We start from the raw sequence: 21,123 nt of genomic DNA, 5'->3' as shown, positions 1-21,123 counted from the left end.
AGATACAAAACACATCACATAGGAGTATATAATTACTACAAAAATACATATATATTTTTACAATATCTAAGGTCCATATTCATTGACTTGAAATGCTCATTTGTAATTTATACAAATTAATTCAGATCAGATATCACACGTGAACGAACAGCTAGATTTAGAAATCAAGAAAATTAATTTCATGGATTAAAATAATAAGAGATTTAAAATTTCAGAATCTTCATGTGCTCTTAGCTGGAACAAGCATTATATAATCTGGAGATTAAAAAAAAGAGATCAACCATTGATCTCAATATCCGACATTCTCAAGTTTTAAGCTCTGATGCAGGAGTTAAGGTCTCTAAAAGTTCTGGCTTCGAAGCCATTTTTAAGTTACCCTTAATTATTTAAACTACAACAACAACAAGATTGTGTTTGAATGTCGGGTACTAAATAAAACATGACATGACATGACATGACATTGACTTCAATGAAGTGACTGACTTGATATAATTACACTTAAAAGTGATGCAGAACTTTAATTAAAAATGTCCTGCTAGTTTTCATTTTTTGAATTTTTCTAAATATTTACTTTATTTTTTTACAGTAAATTAAACTTATTACAACTTTTTTTCCATTTCCTCATTTCGTTTAATGTATAACTTGCATATACAAAAAAATGATTGTTATAAACATGATTTTTTAAAGAGAAATAAATCTAATGTTTAGTGATAAATGGGTGAAAATCTAAAAAATATTAAAATACGGCCATACAGCAACAATAGCATATACGATAGTTGTTAAATTTTTACAAACACATTCTATAATTCAGAAGTATGTGGTTCAAAGTAAACAATTAATTATACATTGATGAGTTGATTTTACACTTCACAATCATACATTTACATCTAATATTATTATCTGTGCTGTTTTAGTGTACTAACAGAAGTAAACAGATCTTGAATGAGATTTCTGCTTTGTTTTGTTTAGAAAAGTTTTAGCAGCATTATTCACATCATCCCAGGAACAGAGCCCAGACTGTTCTTCAGTCCCAGATATCGGGCAATTAAACCCGGGTCCACTACTCTCTCAGGCAATCCATCTGGCTGAAAAGAATTTGTATAAAGCATATGAGTTGATAACAGAACATTTTTTTGGGAGTTAAGGAGGGATGTCAAGCAGTCAAGTGTTTAAGCATTCAAGCATTTAACCACTAAAACATTCAAGCATTCAAGCATTCAAGCATTCAAGCGTTCAAGCGTTTAAGCATTCAAGCGTTCAAGCATCCAAGCGTTCAAGCATTCACGCGTTAAAGTATTCAAGCATTCAAGGGTTCAAGCATTCAAGTGTTCAAGCATTCAAGCATTTAACCACTCAAACATTCAAGCATTCAAGTGTTCAAGCATTCAAGCATTTAACCACTCAAACATTCAAGCATTCAAGCATTCAAGCGTTCAAGTGTTTAAGCATTCAAGCGTTCAAGCATTCAAGCGTTCAAGCGTTCAAGAGTTCAAGCGTTCAAGCGTTCAAGCATTCAAGCATTCAAGCGTTAAAGCATTCAAGCGTTCAAGCATTCAAGCGTTCAAGAGTTTAAGGGTTCAAGCGTTCAAGCATCCAAGCATTCAAGCATTCAATTTTTCAAGCATTTAAGCATTTAACCACTCAAACATTCAAGCATTCAAGAATTCAAGCATTCAAACATTCAAGCATTCAAGCATTCAAGCATTCAAGCATTCAAGCATTTAATCGTTCAAACGTTAAAGCATCAAAGCGTTCAAGCATTCAAGCATTCAAGCGTTAAAGCATTCAAGCATTCAAGCATTCAAGCATTCAAGCATTCAAGCATTCCAGCGTTCAAGCGTTCTAGCATTTCAGGGTTCAAGCATTTCAGGGTTTCAAGCATTCAAGAGTTTATACCATTTAAGCATCTAAGCATTTAGCATTCAAGTGTTCTAAGAGAACTAAAATGTTTCAATGTTAAAACCCTCCAAAATTCAAGTGTCTGGGCATTCCAATTAGCTTTCAAGAGGTTTTACCTGAATGCAAGCAAGAGCTCCGCCAACTAGATGAAGAGAGCCAGTGATAAGAACTTGAATCTGATCAGCAGTCTCTAGATCCTGCCAAAATGAAGTGATGTGTAAACAAAAAAGCTGTGAGCCAAAAAGCTATAATAAATATAACTTTCTGAAACATGATGATAACATGTTGGTGGGGAAAATTTCTTCTTCAGGAAGGCAAACTTGGTATTTACCCATTTTTATAATTATAATTATTATTTCAGTGATGTCCTTTAAATGATCAAAAACTTTTCCAAAATAAAAACAAAGATTTCTATTCATTAAAATTAAGTTTAGCATTAAAATTTGCTTTACTAAAATAAACCTGAGGAATAGGATGCAAAGGAATAGTTGGAAGGTTTGGTCCAAGGTTAGGATCAGAACCAAGAGATATCCATTCAAGAGCTTCACTAATACTAGGGATAATAACTCCAGGAATAGGATCTATTGTCAAGAATAATATTATATTTCCTGAAATCTAAAAGTTTTAAATGCTTAAAAAATTCAATCTCAAATAAAATCATGAAAGGAAACCGCAACTCTGTCTTCAGGGAACAATGAAACACAGTACAATAAGTGTCCAGAAGAAAAATCTATTTTCTAAAAGAAAAAAATGAAAATTTTCTCTTATAATTCTTTGATTTTCATTTACAGTGAAAACTGATGATGTTAAACTTATATTATTTCCTGACGATGGAAGATTGGCAAAGTTTAGTAAAGATGACGAAACACATTCAGACTCTTGGTTCTCAGAGTTGAGAACATTTGCGGCATTGCTCTGCATTTTAGTCCACACGTGCAGATGATTTTCACACCTATGATTAAGAAAAACTAAAAATTCTAAATTAAATTAAATAGTTGTCCTGTACACTATGTGAAGCATCAATGAGGTAATTTTAATATTAATTCGGTTAAAAAAGGGTTCCACCAAATAAATGTACTATTAATTTGTATCAGTATTAAACTAGTAGTTATCTTGACTTGCACTAAAAATATTATTGGACTCTTGTAAAATGAATGAAGCTGATTTTAAAACGGCCATGTCTTGCATTCAAAATCCCTTAACCCTATCTCTGCTGGGGTACTTGAAAACCAGGATACGCTGGGGGGCAATTTGACCCCCCCCCCCTCTAAATCCCATGTTTGATGTCCAAATATGACAAATGATACATCATTTAAAGCTCTTGTACTCTACTTTTAGAATCTGCAAAAAAATTTCCAAATTTGCAAAAATTGAATTTTTTATCGCAAAATCCAGTTATATAGTAAAAATGTTTGCAAAAAAATCCCCCACCCCCCCAACAGGAATAGGGTTAAATGTCGGGGATATGTCATTCACACGAAGAATGTTAAAGGTCACCCATAAAAAACTGTTTAGCAATTAATAAACCACAGTAAAAAGTTATTATTCCTGTCAGCACAAAATGATTTTACCTTGATATTTGTATTTTTTCTGTAGTTGTAAAATTTTCCTGGTCTTTGGTCCCATAACCTCCCACAATATTAGTGCAAAATATAACTAGGTCAAGACCACTAAAATCCGGAAAATGTAATTCAATCTAACCATCATTAAAGTAACACAAAAGCAAATTTAATACAAAAGAAAATTTGACTTATTTTAGTTAGTGACAAAAAAATAATTGGTTTTTGATTTACAAATTTCCTATTGAGAAAAGGTTGTAAAAGAACCCTGGGATCCCGGTCTCCTGAGGTATTAAATACCATAATCTGCAAAAAAAAATGAGTAGGATGATGATAAGCAAAAGAAATAAAAACAGTAGTAAAAAATGAAGATTCACAATAACTAATCCCACTGTCAAAATATCAACTAAAATATACAGCATTTTTTTAGTTAAAGCAATAGTAAACTGGATCTGGTTCAAATTGATTGGGATCCTATATATTAATAACCCCCTTGAAATAGCAGAAAATATTCAATACAATAAATACCTAAATCAAGTGCATATTATACAAAAATATAAAAAGTAACCTTAAATATTTTTTCTGTTGAATTAGTAACCAACCGCTTTGATGCTACATTAAACCAAGATCTGCATGCCTTAAACAATATTAAACCATGAACACTAAGATACTAAAACATTAAAAATATACTTTATTCCTGTAAATGTTGTAATAATATAATACCTTAATTGACTCCTCTGTGTGTGCTCCATCAAGAAGGTAGTTTATCCTACCCTGCTGAATCAACTGATTTCTTCCCGGCCAGTCAGTTAATAGCAATCCAAGGGCATCCTCAGCTATAATATAATATAATAATAATAATAAAAGACTGAAAGAGAATTCGACAGCTGTCAGCTAACTGCTTACCCAGCAGACTCTTAATATGCCTTGAATAAAGAACCTTTCTGGTGTTGGTACATAAAATAGGTCAAGTACATACCTTGGTTTAAACAATATAGACTAAGCAATTTGGACAAACCAAATCAAACTAGAAAACAAAGCCCAACTTTTAAAAGGAGGAGGAGTGATGGGCCTGAAACCTGAAGTTTTAAAACTGTACTATTTACTCGGGCTTAATGTTAACAAAATAATGAAATTGTTTTTGATAAAAAAGAAACCAGTTTGGAGAGAGGAAGTTCAAATTAGATTTTATACCTCTAATATTGAAGGGTTGTACTGTTGAAATGCCAACTCCAGTTTCTAGAAGAACAGCAGGAGTAGGCTCCTTGAGTAAAGTTGAAAGGAAATGTCTGGACAATGCCAGGGCTAAAGATGCATTCCTCTGTTGAACCTGACAAACCATATTATTATCAATCAATTTTGTAGGTAACTTAGTAATTTTGTATTTTCAGGACAAATAACTTATTTTCTACCTGTCCATGAAGACCAAGAATCATAGGGAACCTACCCCAGCCGTATTCATCCAAAAAGGGTACAATACTTACATCAGCTCCTTTCTCCTTACCCCGCTCTTCGATTTTCTATAAACATGGTACAATACATGGATCAGCTCCTTATACTAACTACTTAATTTTCTACAATTATGTTAGTGTATATTAATCAGCTCCTTTATCTTTACCCCCTCCTTCTAATTTTTACAAATATGGCAGTGTACACACATCAGCTCCTTTCTTCTTACCCCACTATTTTATTTTTACAAATATGGTAGTGTACACATATCGACTCCTTTCATCTTACCTCGCTATTTTAATATTTAGAATAGGATTCTGATACTAATAACCCTCACACCTTTTATGAATCATAACATAATAGAGGGACTAGACAGCAGTATACTCCAGGATCTTTTACAGGATAGTTGCTAGAGCTTAGCTCTATTAATCTAAGGCCTGGGGACTTGTATTTCATTGACAGCTCTCAGACTATTTTACCTTTACTATGCCTACTAGAGGACAACAGAGGAAACCGGCCTTCTTCCCCATTGATATTCCAGAGGATGCTTCTTCAGATTCATCAGCGTCCCCAAGGAATCTCTCCATTGGTTTCTGGCACTGCTGAGATTATAACAGTCCTGGCTAATCCAACTACGGATCAAGATGTATTAGAAGAAGCTCCAGATTCTCCAGTTGCTTCAAGTAATGGGGACACTCGAGATACAGAGCAGCCAGGATCTTTAGAAATGCAGATGCTCCATCTTCTCTCAATAGAGACACCCAAGATATGGAGCAGCCAGAATACAAATAGAGACTAATGACCCTAGGTGAAGAAGAGATCATGAGGATCTACGAAGACAGATCTATTGTCCTCCTGACATGATTGAGAAACCTGAGCTGAAAACTTTAGAATGGTGGATATCGGGATTAAAGCTTAATCCACTCTTTTTCTTAATCTTTAGATTAAATATTGCTTGTTCTCCTATCATTTTTAATCTCCAGATTACTTATCCGATCAGGATTAAGGATATCCCATTCTAAAGTTTACAGCTATGGAGGTCTACATATAAAAGGATTTAGTATCAGAGATGGAGGAAGCTGCTTTCTGCAAGCGGCTCCCCATCACCCTGATTTAGAGTTAGAAGAACTCCTGAGAGATACTCCCTAACCTGGTACTCCTCCAGTTCCCTCCCCAGACCCAGAGACCCCCTTAACTCCAGGAGCATCTGGGATTCCAATAGAAGCAGTTAATGGATCAGCTGAATATATGGAAGCTTATGTGGACCAACTACAGGTTATCATTGTAAGACTGATTCCCTGGTTGAAGGGTGATATCTCCTCTTCTGGATCTTTGAATCAAAGAAATCATACTCCAGAGCCATGGAATGAAGTGTTTGAGTTTCAAGCCCCTGAATCAGAGCAATTAGATGAAGCTGAGACAGCTACTCAGATATGTCTGAACTTGAAGCATCTAAATGAGATAATTGAATCCAGAGTTCCCAAATTAGAGCAGCTGGATGTTGGATTCGAATCTAGAGGAGCTGCTCGTAGGAATCAAGACCAAGAGCAGCTAGAAAATGGTCTCGCTACAAGGAAGGTTTAATAACTGTTTATCTGAAGTATTCAAGGACTAGACAGAGGACTGCTATTCTTAAAAGATTAATTGAGAATTGCTTTAGGCCTAATGCAGGCCCATCAAAATCCCTACAGGAGTTAAATATGCTCAGGCCCATCAAGAATAAACAGAGGACCAGTATACTATCTTTAGCTGAACTATGGTTCTCTCAAGCATCAAAAGGAGGTTATTAAGACATGGCCCAACTTTACAGATGTATTTACTAAATAAATTATTAAACTGATCAATCTCAATTAATTTATACTCCAAGAGATATATACATATAGAGGTTATTAAAGGGATCGATACTTAAACGAGAGTATGGGGATCTAGAGTGAAATATTTGCATTAACCCTGAACAATGGGTGCAATTAATTGACATCGAAAATCCCTAGGATTTACATCTGGCTTGTATTTGAAGACAATAATCACTACACTTTTCTATTTTTACAAATATGGTATTGTATATAAATAATCTTTCTTCTTACCCAATATTCTATTTTCTAAGTATAAAACATACATCAGCACCTTTAACCTAACCTCTATCATCTCTTTCTCTTACATATATTGGCAGATTTCTTCTTAGATTAGAAAATTACCTTGAGTGCAGCTTCTGGTTGATCTCCATCAATATATGTGGTTACTCCTCTTTTCATTATACCAGCCTAAACCAAAAAATCATAACCATCCCTTCATTAATTAACATAGGTGCTAAATTCCATCAAGAATACAACCCACTGAGCTTGCAATATCATGAAAAACTGGTTTGAAACTCTACAAAGATTTATTACCCAGTGGGTTATAACTATAACACTCAGCGAATTTTGTGTAAACCCTCCACCCCCTATCTTTAGGAGCTGCAAGACATACATCCATGCACTAGGACCCCCCTCCCCAGCTCCCAAACAAATTTTCACCTTATGCCAGGCAATCTCTGAAATATAGTTGCCAAGAATATTTGTATGGTCCAACCCTAGAGCTGTTATTCCTAAAATATAAAACCTCATGTCCCAAAGCCAAAAAACATGTAATTTATACCCATTCGGTGGTCAAGCCCTTTGGCCAGTATTTAAATATTATTTATATAGATAACTAGCCGAAGGGCCTGGCGTTACCCAGAAATTTTTTTTTTTAAACAGGGAACATATATATATATCAAAAATTTGAAGAAAAAAGTTCAAATTTTTTTTAGCCTATAACACACCCCAGCAACCCATGAGTGTCCACAACAAATTTCAGCCCAATCAGTCCAGCCGTTTGGACGGATATGCACAACATCTGTATGAATGTCTTGTTTTATTATATAAGTAATTACAGAGAGAAGAAAACAGTACCTGTAACAACTGGATTCCTGATTATATTTGTACAATCATATTCTCCGCCAATACCAACCTCTGTTAATTAGTTCACAATTAAAGAAACAAAATTTCCAATTTCCTCATTGAAAAATAGAATAAAATTGATAAGCCAGGTCAATTAAATTCTGAGAGCTAAGATGATGAAATTAGAGAGCGTTAAAAAAAATTCTTTAAATGGTAACCTTTAGCTGGCCATTATTAAAAAGACAAACTTTAATAAAATTGATTAATAGGAAACCCAATCTTTGAATTTCTCACTGGTAAACCCAATTAACTCACGATAAATGAAAGCTTAAAAAGATTGTTACTGATTATAAAAACAATGTAGCTCTTGAATGAGATTAAAAATCAAATTATTAAACATTTTATGGGTTCAAGAATGAGGGTTATAAAATATTTTGAAGCTAATAATTGTAAATGTTCCTATAATAGCAACCTCTACAGCTTCCCTCCAGAATATATAGAAGGCAAGGATAGTCAAGAACTGGAAATAGGGAGGCCTATCTTCAGACAACCGACCTCTGGACCAATCAATCAATTAATCAAAAGTTCTCAAACATCCATAAAACAATGGATCAATAAATTAATTAAGAAATCAATCAATAAAACAACTGATTGACTATTCAATGAAAAAGAAAGCTATATAGCGACTCATCAATAATTTAATGAAAAAATAAATCAATAAATTAATAAAAAAACTAATCAATGAAGAAAGAAATCATTAAAACAACTAATCGATTATTCTATGAAAAGAAAGCTATATAGCGACTCATCAATAATTTAATGAAAAAATAAGTCAATAAATTAATAAAACAACTAATCGATTTATCAATGAAGAAAGAAATCATTGAAACAACTAACCAGTTATTAAATGAAGAAAGAAAGCTGTAAAACAACTAATCAAGTATTCAATGAAATGAGAAATTAAAAATTTAATAAAACAACTAATTAAATAATCAATGAGCTAATCAATTAATTAACAACGAAAGAAATTACAAAACGAAATAATTGATTATTCAATCAAGAAATAAAGCTATAAAACATCTAATTGATTACTTAATAAAGAAAGAAATCTATATAACAATTAATTGATTTTTCAATGAAAAAAAAAACAGTAAACCACCTTATCGATTAATCGATAAAGAAAGAGAGCTATAAAACAACTGATCAATTAATTAATGAAAAAAGAAAGTATAAAACCTTTAATCGATTATTCAATAAAGAAAGAAAGCTAGAAAACAACCAATCTATTATTCACTGAAGAAAGAAAGCTATACAACAACTAATCCATCATTCAATAAAGAAATCAATTTATTGATTAATCAATTATTTAATAAATTGAATAATTAAATTCCATTTATGCAGCAAAGACAAAGAAGGTTAAAGACAGAATTTATCTATTTCAGCCTAAACAAAAGAAGACTAAAAGCCTGGTACCTGCAAACCTTGTTGTACACAATCCAGAAGTACTCTGTGAACTTCTCCTTGTGTATAGGTAGTCCATCCAGCCGTACACGCTCTGTAGCAGACACAAGATGGGGAGACGAGTAGAAACCAGTTCTAATTTATAAACAGTACTTATTTTTTCATATATTGCATGGATCTAAAATTTTGTAATTTAAATATTAACAATAGTTTGTTTCTTCATAAATTGCATGGATTTTCAATTTACATAATTAAATAATGAATTGTATCCATAATATATTGCATGGATTTTCAATTTATTTAATTAAAATATTAATAATAGTTTGTTTCTTCATATATTGCATGGATTTTCAATTTACATAATTAAAATATTTATAATGAATTGTATCCATAATATATTGCATGGATTTTCAATTTATTAATTAAAATATTAATAATAGTTTGTTTCTTCATATATCGCATGGATTTTCAATTTATTTTATTAAAATATTAATAATAGTTTGTTTCTTCATAAATTGCATGGATTTTCAATTTACATAATTAAAATATTTATAATAAATTGTATCTTTCGTACATTGCATGGATCTTCAATTTCAACCTTTATGTACCAAAAATAGTATTCATAATAGAATTGGGACAAACATTGGTTTTAGAATATCAGTGCTCTGGAAAGTAATTGATTTTTTTCCCACACTCTGATTGTATAATCCCTATATCTTTGCAACCCAGTTTCATAGATCATAGACCTTTCAAACTATAATTCTGTTGCATTAAGTAATCTAAGTTTGAAATATCGATTTACACCAAGAGTTTGCAAAGATATAGGGATCCGAAAATTTTAGTTTGTGGCTAAAACTCTGAATTCCTTTAGAAAGGTATGACTTAAGCCATGAAAGTGTTTTTATCAAAAGAAAAACAAGATTTTTTTTCATTTTTTAATCAATCTACAGAAACAGGCTAGGAGGATACTGTTGTGAAGAAAAAAAATTTTGAAAATAGGAACCAAAAAAAAGCCTAAGATATTGAAAGTCGTTTTATTTCTTAAATTAATTATTACAGATTATAATAATGATAATATTCTTATTAGTGTTACATCATGTTTTTAAAACTTAGGTGAAAACAAAATAATTAATGGTGATTTTTTTTAACGAATTATTTATAGTTTTCATATATATACTATATATATACTTTTCTTTCTTCAGAGGTCACACATTTAGTTTAAAGTTTGATCCCTACCTTTCAGTTATTCCTGCAGGGTATGTGCACTACGGAATATCGAAAAGGAATAAGATTATTATCAAAATAAGCTTTAAATGTAGTTTGTATTTCTAAAAGTATGTAACAGTTGAGCAAAAATGGTTTTGTGTCAGAATTTTCCACTGTTGAGGGATTGCAGACTTGAATTTATAATTTATAAATAAATTGTTCTTTTCCCAGTGTTTTATCTAGTGCAGAAGCATACTGTAGTTGTTGTTTCATGTTTAGAAGTAAAACGTTAAAGATATCTGAATAAGATTAAATGTAGAAAATTAATATAATGATAATAAGTGATGATGATAATAATAATATTAACAATAATTTAATATTATTAATGATGAAAACAATAATAATATTACTAATGATGATAATAATATAACAAACCTTAGACCATGATGCCGCAGAATAGACTCACAAAAGGCACAGGTTGATCCTTTACCCTTCGTTCCACTAAAAGTTTTTGATCTCTTTTAAGCTTTATATTATATAAATAAAATTTTTATTTTTGAACCTCGAAGTAATATAATACTAGGCTCATCTCTCTTGTGATAATTTCAGCTTTTTATTAATACTTTTTTTGAGCTACTTTGACTCCAACCGCTTTGTTTTGTTTTTCAACATTTTAGAAAAAATTGTAAAATATATTTTCTGTTTTCATTGGAGATTTCCAACTATTTAAGAATCAAAACTTTTTGAAAACAAAATTCTTTAATTTTGACCAGTCGTTAACCTTAAAAACAACAGACAAACAGACATTACAAATATATATTTAGCTTATAGATTCATAAATCATCAATTTAGAATTATGCTGTATAAAATATGTTATTTCAGTCCACGTTGAAGAGAATAAATTTAGATTCTGAAAATGCTATATATAATATATATATTTACGACTCTAAAAGTCCGAATTAGAAATAAGAAAGTCCACAAAAAATAAGCTTTTTACCCTCTTTAAAATACCAGGATCAAGATTGATTTCGTCTTCCGCAGAGGGGCAAAAAAGTATCTTTTAAGGGGATAATTTTTTCATAATGATGGCTCATCGCAGCGAAATTATTGATGTGAAATCTTGGAATTCCAAAACCTTTAAAAAAAAACCTGACCTTTCACCATTTGCCACAGTTCTTGAAAATAATTAAGTTTAGAGTTGTATAATGTAAATTTATTTGACTAAATAAAACATGTACAGTTGTCTTTAAAGTTTTATTTTTTGTGGACTGTGTTGTATACTTAGTGAACAGTATCATCAAAGAAACTGAAAACTGTATCATTACAACCTGCTGGTTAAACTGTATCTTTACAACCTGCTGGTTAAAACTCGGATATTTTAAACTTTGATTATTCGATTCTTCAAGATTTAACATCAAATAGAATTTTAGAAATATTTTAAATGGTTTCAACCTAATCTTAATGCATATACTTTGCTAGTCTGTCTGTCTGTTTGTATCTAATAAACGTCAAAACGGCTGGACTATTAGGGCCCAGGGAAGGGTTGTGGATGATCAAATTTTCAATAATTTGCATCTAACAAAAACTGAAGAACAGTCAGGTTCTTATACAACTCTCCCCAGTTTCTTGTGGCTGAACAGAACCTTGTTTGGAATAACATGATAGTACACCCTACTTGGAGTACTTAATAGGGGTTTCTCTCTCTCTTTCTTCCCCTTCCCTCTTGCCAGAAACAATGAAAATGGAAACATAAAAAGTAGAATCCTGAGAGTTTGTGCACCATGCACTATGATAATAGTTTATATTCTGCCGGCTGCAAGGAAAAGATAACTGTAGACGAGGCCGTAATCTAAAGCACTGTCCAAGGTGAACTTACAAGAATCAAGAATTCTTTTATCGAAAATATCCACTCCTTTCCTGACCTTTATTATCCCATTTGTCATTATTAATGTGGAATTCTGACAATATGTCCTCAGAATTTTCAGACCCCACTTATCAGTGACTTTTATTTTTCCAACTTGTAAGAATATTGATTAAGGAATATGTGTTTGAAGCTGAACCTTCAATCAGTTGATGTGTCAGACATTCCTGGCAAAACTGAAAACTGTAAAAACATCTGATATCTGCAGATGATTATCAGCTAAAAAGAATATCCATTATCCAAGTCAGATAAAAAATTCATTGCTCTTATAAAAAATGTTCGTTAAAATTTTAATTAATTTAAAATAAAAACAAATAAAAATTCATCAATCATTATTTTTTAAATATTTAGGATCACTTAGTGGTAATAGTTTCAAGTGAATACCCAATTAAAGGGGTTGCATGCCAGATTTATAACAGACCCTAGACACAGTTATCTAGGCGACAATGATGAAGATATCTTAAGCCATGCAGAAATCCGTCAATTTTCCTTCTTTGTTTCTGATAAAAGTCACTTTTACGTATAAAAAACTTACAGATAAAAAGAAAAACAAGAAAATTTCCAAGAAGGGTGCCATTGTGAATTGAACATGTTCCTTCTTAAATGTATGGTCACGTAAAATAACGTTGACAGTCCCTTTAAAATGACGGTTTTAATCAGATCAGACCATGATTTACCTGACATGAATTGTTTTAATGGAATCCAAATCATCCATCGTCATTCCTGTTCTTTCCAAATACATCCTGTACCAATGGCACTATTTTTGACAAATATTTGCATAAAGGTTATAAGCGAAATTTTAAGTTATGATCAATAATAATGAAAATATTGTAGTTTTCATTTTTTTTAGTTTTCCTGCAGGTTTTCCTGCAGTAGAAATTTGCAAGTCACTTCGGTTGAAAAACCAATTTTAACAAATTACTTTTCAAATTATAAGCATTAATATATAATTCATACTTGACCAGACAACTCTTTCAAGGGTTCCTGTCAACCAGGCATTGAGGGTCACTAGAAATTACACTTACTTTAATATTTGTATTCTGTAGACCTTGTGTTGTCTGGTGTTTAACTTTGAATACATTTTTGTATGGCTTAAAATTCATAACGTTATACGTTTTTATGAGCAACAGGGTAAAAATAACGCAAAATGTATTAAGATGAATGGGTTGATATCATGAAAACAAAAATTTACGGAAAAGGACCATTTAAAAAATGTTTAACTGTTAAACCATTTAGTGTCTTATTTTATCTTTTATTGGAAATCCAACTTTTTTCTATTTAAAAACTTACAGAAAAATACAGAAATGTTTTGCCCTAAATCAAAATGTCATCAAAGCCGTTCCTTTATAGTTAAACAAAATTCATAGACCTTCCCTGGACATTTTTTTAACAAATTATTATTTTTTTATATAAATTTATAGTAACCCCCCCCCCCCCTCCATCAATAATTCAATAATACCATTCCTGGTGATGGGAAGGTTAAGATGGGCATTTTTCTGCCTCTCGTTGCGCATTTTCTGGATAGATTGCGCGTTGGATTGAAGAGAATTCAACGCCGTGATGGCAGCTTCATATGAGGTATCCTGGATGGATTTAATTTTACCTTGAAATTAATTTTCTCCTGGTTTCATTATGCCAAACCTCGACTCCCCCCTCCCTTCCCAAGTTAACAGTAAATGTCAATCAAAGAGAATATCTTTTGACTTTTTATCATAAATCAAATTGAAAAAGCTGTAAGTGTGAAAATAACAGACTTTGCCTTTCATTTCTGTCCCTAACTTGGGAACCAAGCTTTGCCTGGAAACTAAGTTTTAATTCAAAAAGCCAATCTGTCTATATAAAACTTTTAAACATTCCCGTGGTTCTCCTAGGTTCCCCAATCAAATTCTAATGCAAGCCGGTCAAAGTGTTATAATCGAACATACAAATACGAACAGACAGAAAAACAGCATTTTCTTTTTTATATTTATTGTATATTCAAAATATTGTCTTTCAGAAATGAACCGATGTCACCAATATTTCTACAATAAAACATATATCATGATTCAAGTATCAATGCAGAACGAAAGCCTCAAATTCACCAATGTTAACTCCACATCTTTACAAAAAAATATTTTAGTCTGGTTTACCAAAAAGAACTTAAAAAAGAAATTTGTACCTGGCTTGAACTAGACATTTTTCTGTATGAAAATGTTTTCTGATATGATGTTGTCCAAAGTGGGGAGGTAGAATAAGAGGTTTGGTTAAATGAACCACAGAACACAGGCTCAAGGATTGCCAACCTTCGAAACAAAAGAATTAAAATAATGGTAATTTAAAAAAGCGATGTAGGAACAACTTCAACGAATTAGAACTGTACTTTAAATAATGTACAATATATACCCGAGGACTGTAAGACCAATCCCTCCATGTAAAGATGGCAATATCCGATTTACAATGGTACCCTTAAAAGCTTTGTCTGATCAAGTAAGATTTAGAGTTTAGATAACAATGTTCTTGTTTATTAAACTGTTTTATCTTTATTTTGTGGGTTTTCTGTAAAATATCGTGCGTATTTCTAAGAAACAATGGAGAAATTATAAGAATCAAAAAAAAATTCCAGTCAGAAAAACAACGTTTTCTTCTACATTTTTGATCAGATTAAGGTTTTTGCATTAAGAGTCACTTGAAATTATTTTGTTTATATAGCCAACTGAAGTTAAAACATATTGTGTATCTTAAATATTTTGTTTATATAGCCAACTGAAGTTAAAACATATTGTGTATCTTAAATATTTTGTATACTTTACAGCTGTGTTCAGGGTTACCCACAAAGTATGAGACTTCAGAGACGACTGTAAGGAATTTAGTAAAACCTTTTTCATATTCTGATTGTTCCGTTGAGCTTTGAGCTTTAAACCTTTTTTTGTCCAATGGTTTTGTACACTTGGTAAGACCAAAGACCAAGCTAACATTTATAAAGTCCGAGTTTAAGAGTTTCAGATCGTCACGTCATTGTCTCGTCCTATGTGGGTAACCCTGAACGATACTTAGAAGTACGGGTTTTAAAGATATTTCATCGTAGAAACTATGACAGAAATTTATATGTATGCATCAGTATATGTGTTCTTAAAAGGGACTTTTAGACGAAGTTTTAAAGGTTTTCCATTCATAGAGTAGTATGTTCGATTCACAACAGTTCCCCTAAAAGCTTTAATCGGATTAAGTGTGAATTAGAAGTCCTGAGATGGAATTTAAAGAATTTGAGCCGCGGTTTAAATCCGCCAAACCCCGGTTTAAATTAGGCGCCGGTTTAAATCTTGAAACATTTGATACAATTTTAAGTGGAACCAACCATATTTAAACCGCGGCTTAAATTTAAACCGCCGCTCAAATTCTTTAAATTCGGCCACTGTTTCTCTTTTGGAAAACGAATTATTTCAATTTTAGTTTTTAGTAAAATTCTGCGAATTTCTTCTGCAGAAGCAAGGTGAATAATCAGAATTAAAAAGATTTCAAACTAGAAATGCTAGGATTTCTTCCACTTCTTGATCAGATAAAGATTATAAGGTACCATCGTAAATAGAGCATGCTATTGCTCCTCTTTAAACGGAATGTCAATAAAAATGACTTCGACAGGCCCTTTAAAAGAAAGCACTATTGTTCTCATATGTCGTCTTTTATGGAAGGAAATAATTGATACCGGTGGCCGAATTTAAAGAATTTGAGCGGCGGTTTAAATTTAAGCCGCAGTTTAAATATGGTTAGTTCCACTTAAAATTGTATCAAATGTTTCAAGATTTATGCCGGCGCTTAATTTAAACCGGGTTTTGGCGGATTTAAACCGCGCTCAAATTCTTTAAATTCCATCTCAGGTTTCCTTTTTTCTATTTATAATACTGAAATTTAATAATGCTCTCCGTGTCATAATTCATTCAACAAAATTTTTAAAAATCAATTTTTCCGCATTCTTTGGTTAAAACTAAAAATGTGTTGATACAGCTAATTTGTCGATTATTGGATACAACCCTGCAAACAAAAAAATTCTTTTCAAATTAAATGGTAAATACAGTGGTAGGCGATTAAATCAATATAATGAAGACGATTTTTTTCTTTCATTTTTGATTGTTCAATCTTTTTCGAATTACAAGTTTAATATTAATCAAAGAAAAGCTTTTCTAATTGACAGCTTCTCTTGACTTCTATGCATGTGTTTAAAAGCTTGAAATAAAAATTGGAATCGAAAGTCGTCTTCATTGTAATGATATAATTGACTAACACTGTACAAAAAAAAACTTCTATTTCAGAATTTAATGAATTTGAGCCACGTCTCAATCTCAAATCCGCCAAAACCGGTTTCGACGGCTTAAATTTTGAAACATTGAATACAAGTTTAAGTGGAGCCGCGTCTCAAATTTAAGCCCCGGCTTAACTTCTTTCAATTCTGCCTCAGAATAAAAACCTTAACTATACATTACCCAAATATTCATGATTTTATCTTACCTCTTTGTTTTCACAAGGCTTAAAAAAGATCTCATCAGAACCTAAAGAAAAAAACAATCTATAAATCGGCACGAGACTTGTGATTGGATATCTAAACTTGCCTTAGGAAAATAAGAATTTGTTCGAAGAAAAACAACTGGAGTCATAATTCCAGTTTAAAGCGGAATGAGAGTCGCCTATGTTGAGAATAAATTATCCGCAGATTTTTATGTTAAAATTGGTGCATTTTCAGAAATAGTAATGTCTACAATTTTTCAACTTCCATCAGCCCTATAAACCTTCCCTGGAGTCATGCGCGTTCCCCGATTGGTTCAGTAATTTTGACGTTTATTGGAAACAAACATTACTTTTCTGTCCGAAAAGCAAAGTATATATATTTAGATACAAGATTGTCACGATAACCGATATTTTTCTGAAAATGGACGTGGAAAATTGTAACATTAACAAATTACAACACCCGCAGCTAAGTTTCTAATTTTAAAGATTTACTGAAGAGGACTTTTATTCCCAGTATCCTAGTCATGGCTGTATATGTAAAATGTGTGTTCTCAAGTTCAAACTAAATATAAGGACAAACCAAATAGATTATCAAGTACAATAGGTGGCAACAGAGAAATAGATTATCAAGTACAATAGGTGGCAACAGAGAAATAGATTATCAAGTACAATAGGTGGCAACAGAGAAATGAGCCAATTATACACAACGTCACAAGTGTTAAATATAGCAAGGAAAACGAAATTAATCTCACATTAGTTGACATGTTTTCCAAGATTAAATAAAAAAGTGTAAAAACAGAAAATAAAGAACACATAAAATTGCATTTATTTTATTGTAAGATAAGCAATTTATTCTTAAATTATCACTATTATTAATAATTTTATCGGACACAAAAACTGAATTGACACTTGTGAGCTCAGAATACAGGTGTACTGTGAGTGTACAAATTCTATGTTGCCATCTATTGTACTAGAACCTATTTGGGACAAACTAAAATTTTCTAATTCCTATATCTTTGCAACCTGATGGTGTAGACTTAATAAACCTTTAACATTTAAAACTTAAGATTATTCAATCTAACATAATTCTTATAATTTAAAATATCATAGGACCACGACATCGGGTTGCAAAGATATAGGGATTAAAAATTTGAGTTTGTTGCAAGAACCGAGTTCCTTTATACTACATGACTTTAAGACTTGATAACTCTTTTGGTTTTCATTTTACAATTCATGAATAAGAGATCGTACTCGCGCTCATTGCAAATAAGAATTTCTCACGACGAGCTGCTCAGATAAAAGAGGTAAATAAAATCTAAAATTCAGTGTGACCTTATACGAGTTAGGCGCTCCCTGAATTTCTCTAAATAAAAATTAATACTAACGTGTTTTAATTTTGAATATATACACGTATCTATATAAACTATACGACTGTAATGGTTTGAAGGAACGACTATAAAGATAACAAAACAGNTTCTTTCTTTCGAACCATCCAGCTGATTTTAGACAGGTGCCTAACATTACAGACAAATTTACGGGGGAGGGCGCAATGGAAACTAGGAGATATAGGGGGGCTACAGTGGTTTAGCCCCCTCTCCACCCCACATTCCCAGTAAGAATGACAACTTAGCCCTCCAGGACTAATTCCTGTACAAAGTTTTTTGTGTTCTAATTTCCAAGCTTTTTGATGACAAATAATGAAGAAAAAGAAAAAAACACTTTTTCCTCATTTTACCGCCAAATGTGACAACCTCCATTTTGTAATCTTCACTGTACACTGTAGGGTGACCCAAATTTATTAAAAATTTACTTTTTCTGAATTTAAACATGACACAGACTCAAATGGTTACCGGGGATATGTACAGCACCTCCCCAAAAATTTGGCCTTTATCTTATTGGGATCAGCATATGTAAAAATTGAGTGTTTAACCATAATAGTTGATTTCAATTTTTGACAAAAAAAAGTCATATCAGTCAATACGTACTGGTTTTAGGTACTTCTAGACTTTAGCAATTTCAGTTCTAATTGCAGCATATTCATATCTAGGGGATCAATCAGGTAGCAGTTTATAGCTAGGGGGTCAATCAGAAAACAGTTTACATCTAGGGGTATCTACAGTTCATAGATAGGGGTCAATCAGGTAGAAAGTTCATATCTAAGGGGTCAATTAGGTAGATAGTCCATAGCTAAGGTGAATTAGGTAGATAGGGGTCAATTAGGTAGAAAGTTCATATCTAAGGGGTCAATTAGGTAGATAATCCATAGCTAAGGTGAATTAAGTAGATAGGGGTCAATTAGGTATATAGTCCATAAATAAGGTGATTTAGGTATATAGTTCATTGCTCAGGTAGCAGTTCAACGCTAATTTGAAAACTGTTTTTTTGGCGAGAACACTTTAACAGTGTAGCGAGGTATATTTATTCAGCAATATTTCGATTTTTACTTTTTGTTAATGACTTCCTATTTATCAGACATTTTATTTAGGAACACTTATATGTGTATGGAAGCACTTGAGCTTGTGTGCTAAAATTATTTTTTTTAGGGGTGATTTGGGTCAGCTTACCGTACAGCTTCTCTTTTAAAACTGGTGAACCTTTCAATTAAATTAAGAAATAAATAACTAATAACAAAGAAAAATTCGGTAAGGGAAGAATAGATTGAAGATAAAGAACAGAAAAACAGGGAACGGGAATATTTAAAATGATTTGAAATAAAATTAATTTGAAATAATCTATAAAGTTATTAGAAGTATCGATGAAAAACTAAAAAGAAGATTACGCAGATTAATTGGTGGTTAACATAAATATGAAAAAGAAAAACACCTTTTTTCTGTTGATCCAGGTAGTCATTTTGAATGTTCAAATTTGATACTTTTCGTTCAACAAAAATTGCGGATTTTTAGGGAAAAAACTAAATTGAAAATTCTGAAGAAAAAAACAATTCAAATATTGTACGTCACACTAAAATTCTCCCAGACATTCATAAATTTTGTTCATTGAATCGCAACATAATTGTATAAGTAGTATTGTTATTTGGTTGAAAATTTCAGAATCAAACTTGGTATACTATTTTGGTTCAAAATCAGCCAGAATTGATCACCTACAATTTGTCATGAAACTTAAGGTGAGGTTCATCATGATATTCTGATTTTAATTCTCCGGAGCCGGCGATTTAAAAAATTCAAGAAAATACGACTCGGGTCTAAGCTGTCGTTGAGCCTTATTTACGGCTCGGGCTTTCGGATTTAAGTTGCATCTAATTTTCAACAGAGTTTAGTTCATAAAACCGGTTTAATGTTGTAGATGGCGGATTTTCATAGTTGGAATTGGTGCATTCCGGGTTTTGATGAGAATAAGACCCAACATATTGAGCCTTATTCTTCATTAAAACCAACCAAGGTCGGTTTTATTTTCATTGGGCCTAACTCCTTAAGTCGAGCCTAAGATCTCGCAGCTGTCAATCACGTGACTCAAGCTGTCGTTAGAGTTGGGTCGAAGATTGGGTCTTAAAGTCGGGTTTAAGGAATTACGGCTCGAGCCGAAGCTTTTAAATCGCGGGCTCTGAAAAGCTTGTTCTGTTCAACTAAAGACTTAAGTCATAACTGAGTCTAAAAGTCGTCTTCCTATTCTTGAACTTTTAGTTATCTCTGTACTATGTGTGTCCCAGGAATGTACTAACCTGGAAAAGAGGTCCCATGGATCTGCGGGGCCATTTATCATAAGCCCATTTTTCTGGAAAATATTTAATAATTTTAATATTATTAAAATTAGTAATATCATTATGTGTAAAGAGGAACTTTTGTGCTGTTTTCCCTGAACGACTTTTCCGTTTCTTGGGTAATAGATATCAAGATAAAGCTTTATAGATAAGCGCTATCTCGCACAAAAGTTTCAACAAGATCACATTTTTCGAACAGTAAAGGGACTGTAAGCGTAAATTCATGCGACCCTCTTTGCAAAGATGGCATTTAATACCCAATTCACAACGGTGCCCTTGAAAGCTTTGTCTGATGGATTCTGTATGGATTCAATATCAATGTTTTTGTTTCTTTAAACTTTTTCTTTCTATTTGCGGTTTCTTTGCGAAGGTGAATACCGTTGCAAATAGGGAACTGTCATGTGGAGGGCTCCTTGAAATAAAGCTAGCAGTCCCTTTAATAGTAAACAAGGAAAATTATCACTAAAAACATATTTTCAGGTACTTTTAAACTAACAATGTAAAAGCTGGTCC

At 32.2% G+C, this 21,123-nt stretch overlaps 1 protein-coding gene across 3 annotated transcripts; it reads right to left on the bottom strand.

Moving 5' to 3' along the window:
- Positions 1–14: 14 nt before the first annotated feature.
- Positions 15–20,886, bottom strand: LOC111715119 (folylpolyglutamate synthase, mitochondrial). Of its 3 annotated transcripts, none has more exons than XM_023490384.1 (21): positions 20,572–20,886; positions 16,896–16,936; positions 14,572–14,695; positions 13,878–13,996; positions 13,091–13,156; positions 10,928–10,993; positions 9,299–9,421; positions 8,285–8,382; positions 7,838–7,897; positions 7,421–7,491; positions 7,103–7,168; positions 4,871–4,978; positions 4,653–4,788; positions 4,182–4,294; positions 4,027–4,095; positions 3,700–3,764; positions 3,471–3,569; positions 2,724–2,851; positions 2,362–2,480; positions 2,016–2,096; positions 15–1,085 (listed from the first exon to the last, which is right to left on the bottom strand). In XM_023490384.1, exons 1-21 carry the CDS (start codon positions 20,587–20,589, stop codon positions 990–992), a joined length of 1,866 nt encoding a protein of 621 aa, XP_023346152.1. In that variant the 5' UTR covers positions 20,590–20,886; the 3' UTR covers positions 15–989. The 3 variants fall into 3 exon arrangements, with proteins under 3 accessions (XP_023346152.1, XP_023346153.1, XP_023346154.1); XM_023490385.1 differs by lacking the exon at positions 20,572–20,886 and adding an exon at positions 18,278–18,362; XM_023490386.1 differs by lacking the exon at positions 10,928–10,993.
- Between the last annotated feature and the right edge of the window lie 237 nt (positions 20,887–21,123).

The sequence above is a fragment of the Eurytemora carolleeae genome, unplaced genomic scaffold (assembly GCF_000591075.1).
Source record: "Eurytemora carolleeae unplaced genomic scaffold, Eaff_2.0 scaffold1250, whole genome shotgun sequence".
Lineage (NCBI taxonomy): Eukaryota > Metazoa > Arthropoda > Copepoda > Calanoida > Temoridae > Eurytemora > Eurytemora carolleeae.
The sequence above is the reverse complement of the archived record's forward strand: the minus strand, read 5'-3'. Positions and strand labels throughout refer to the sequence as shown.

Bases quoted from the DNA above. Each gene is read 5' to 3' on its own strand.
- LOC111715119 (XM_023490384.1), bottom strand. The intron at 14,696-16,895 runs GTAAGATAAAAT...TTTGTTTCGAAG, and splicing joins AGCCTTGTGAAAACAAAGAG to GTTGGCAATCCTTGAGCCTG. The intron at 10,994-13,090 runs GTAAATCATGGT...AAAAACTTTTAG, and splicing joins ATTAAAACAATTCATGTCAG to TGGAACGAAGGGTAAAGGAT.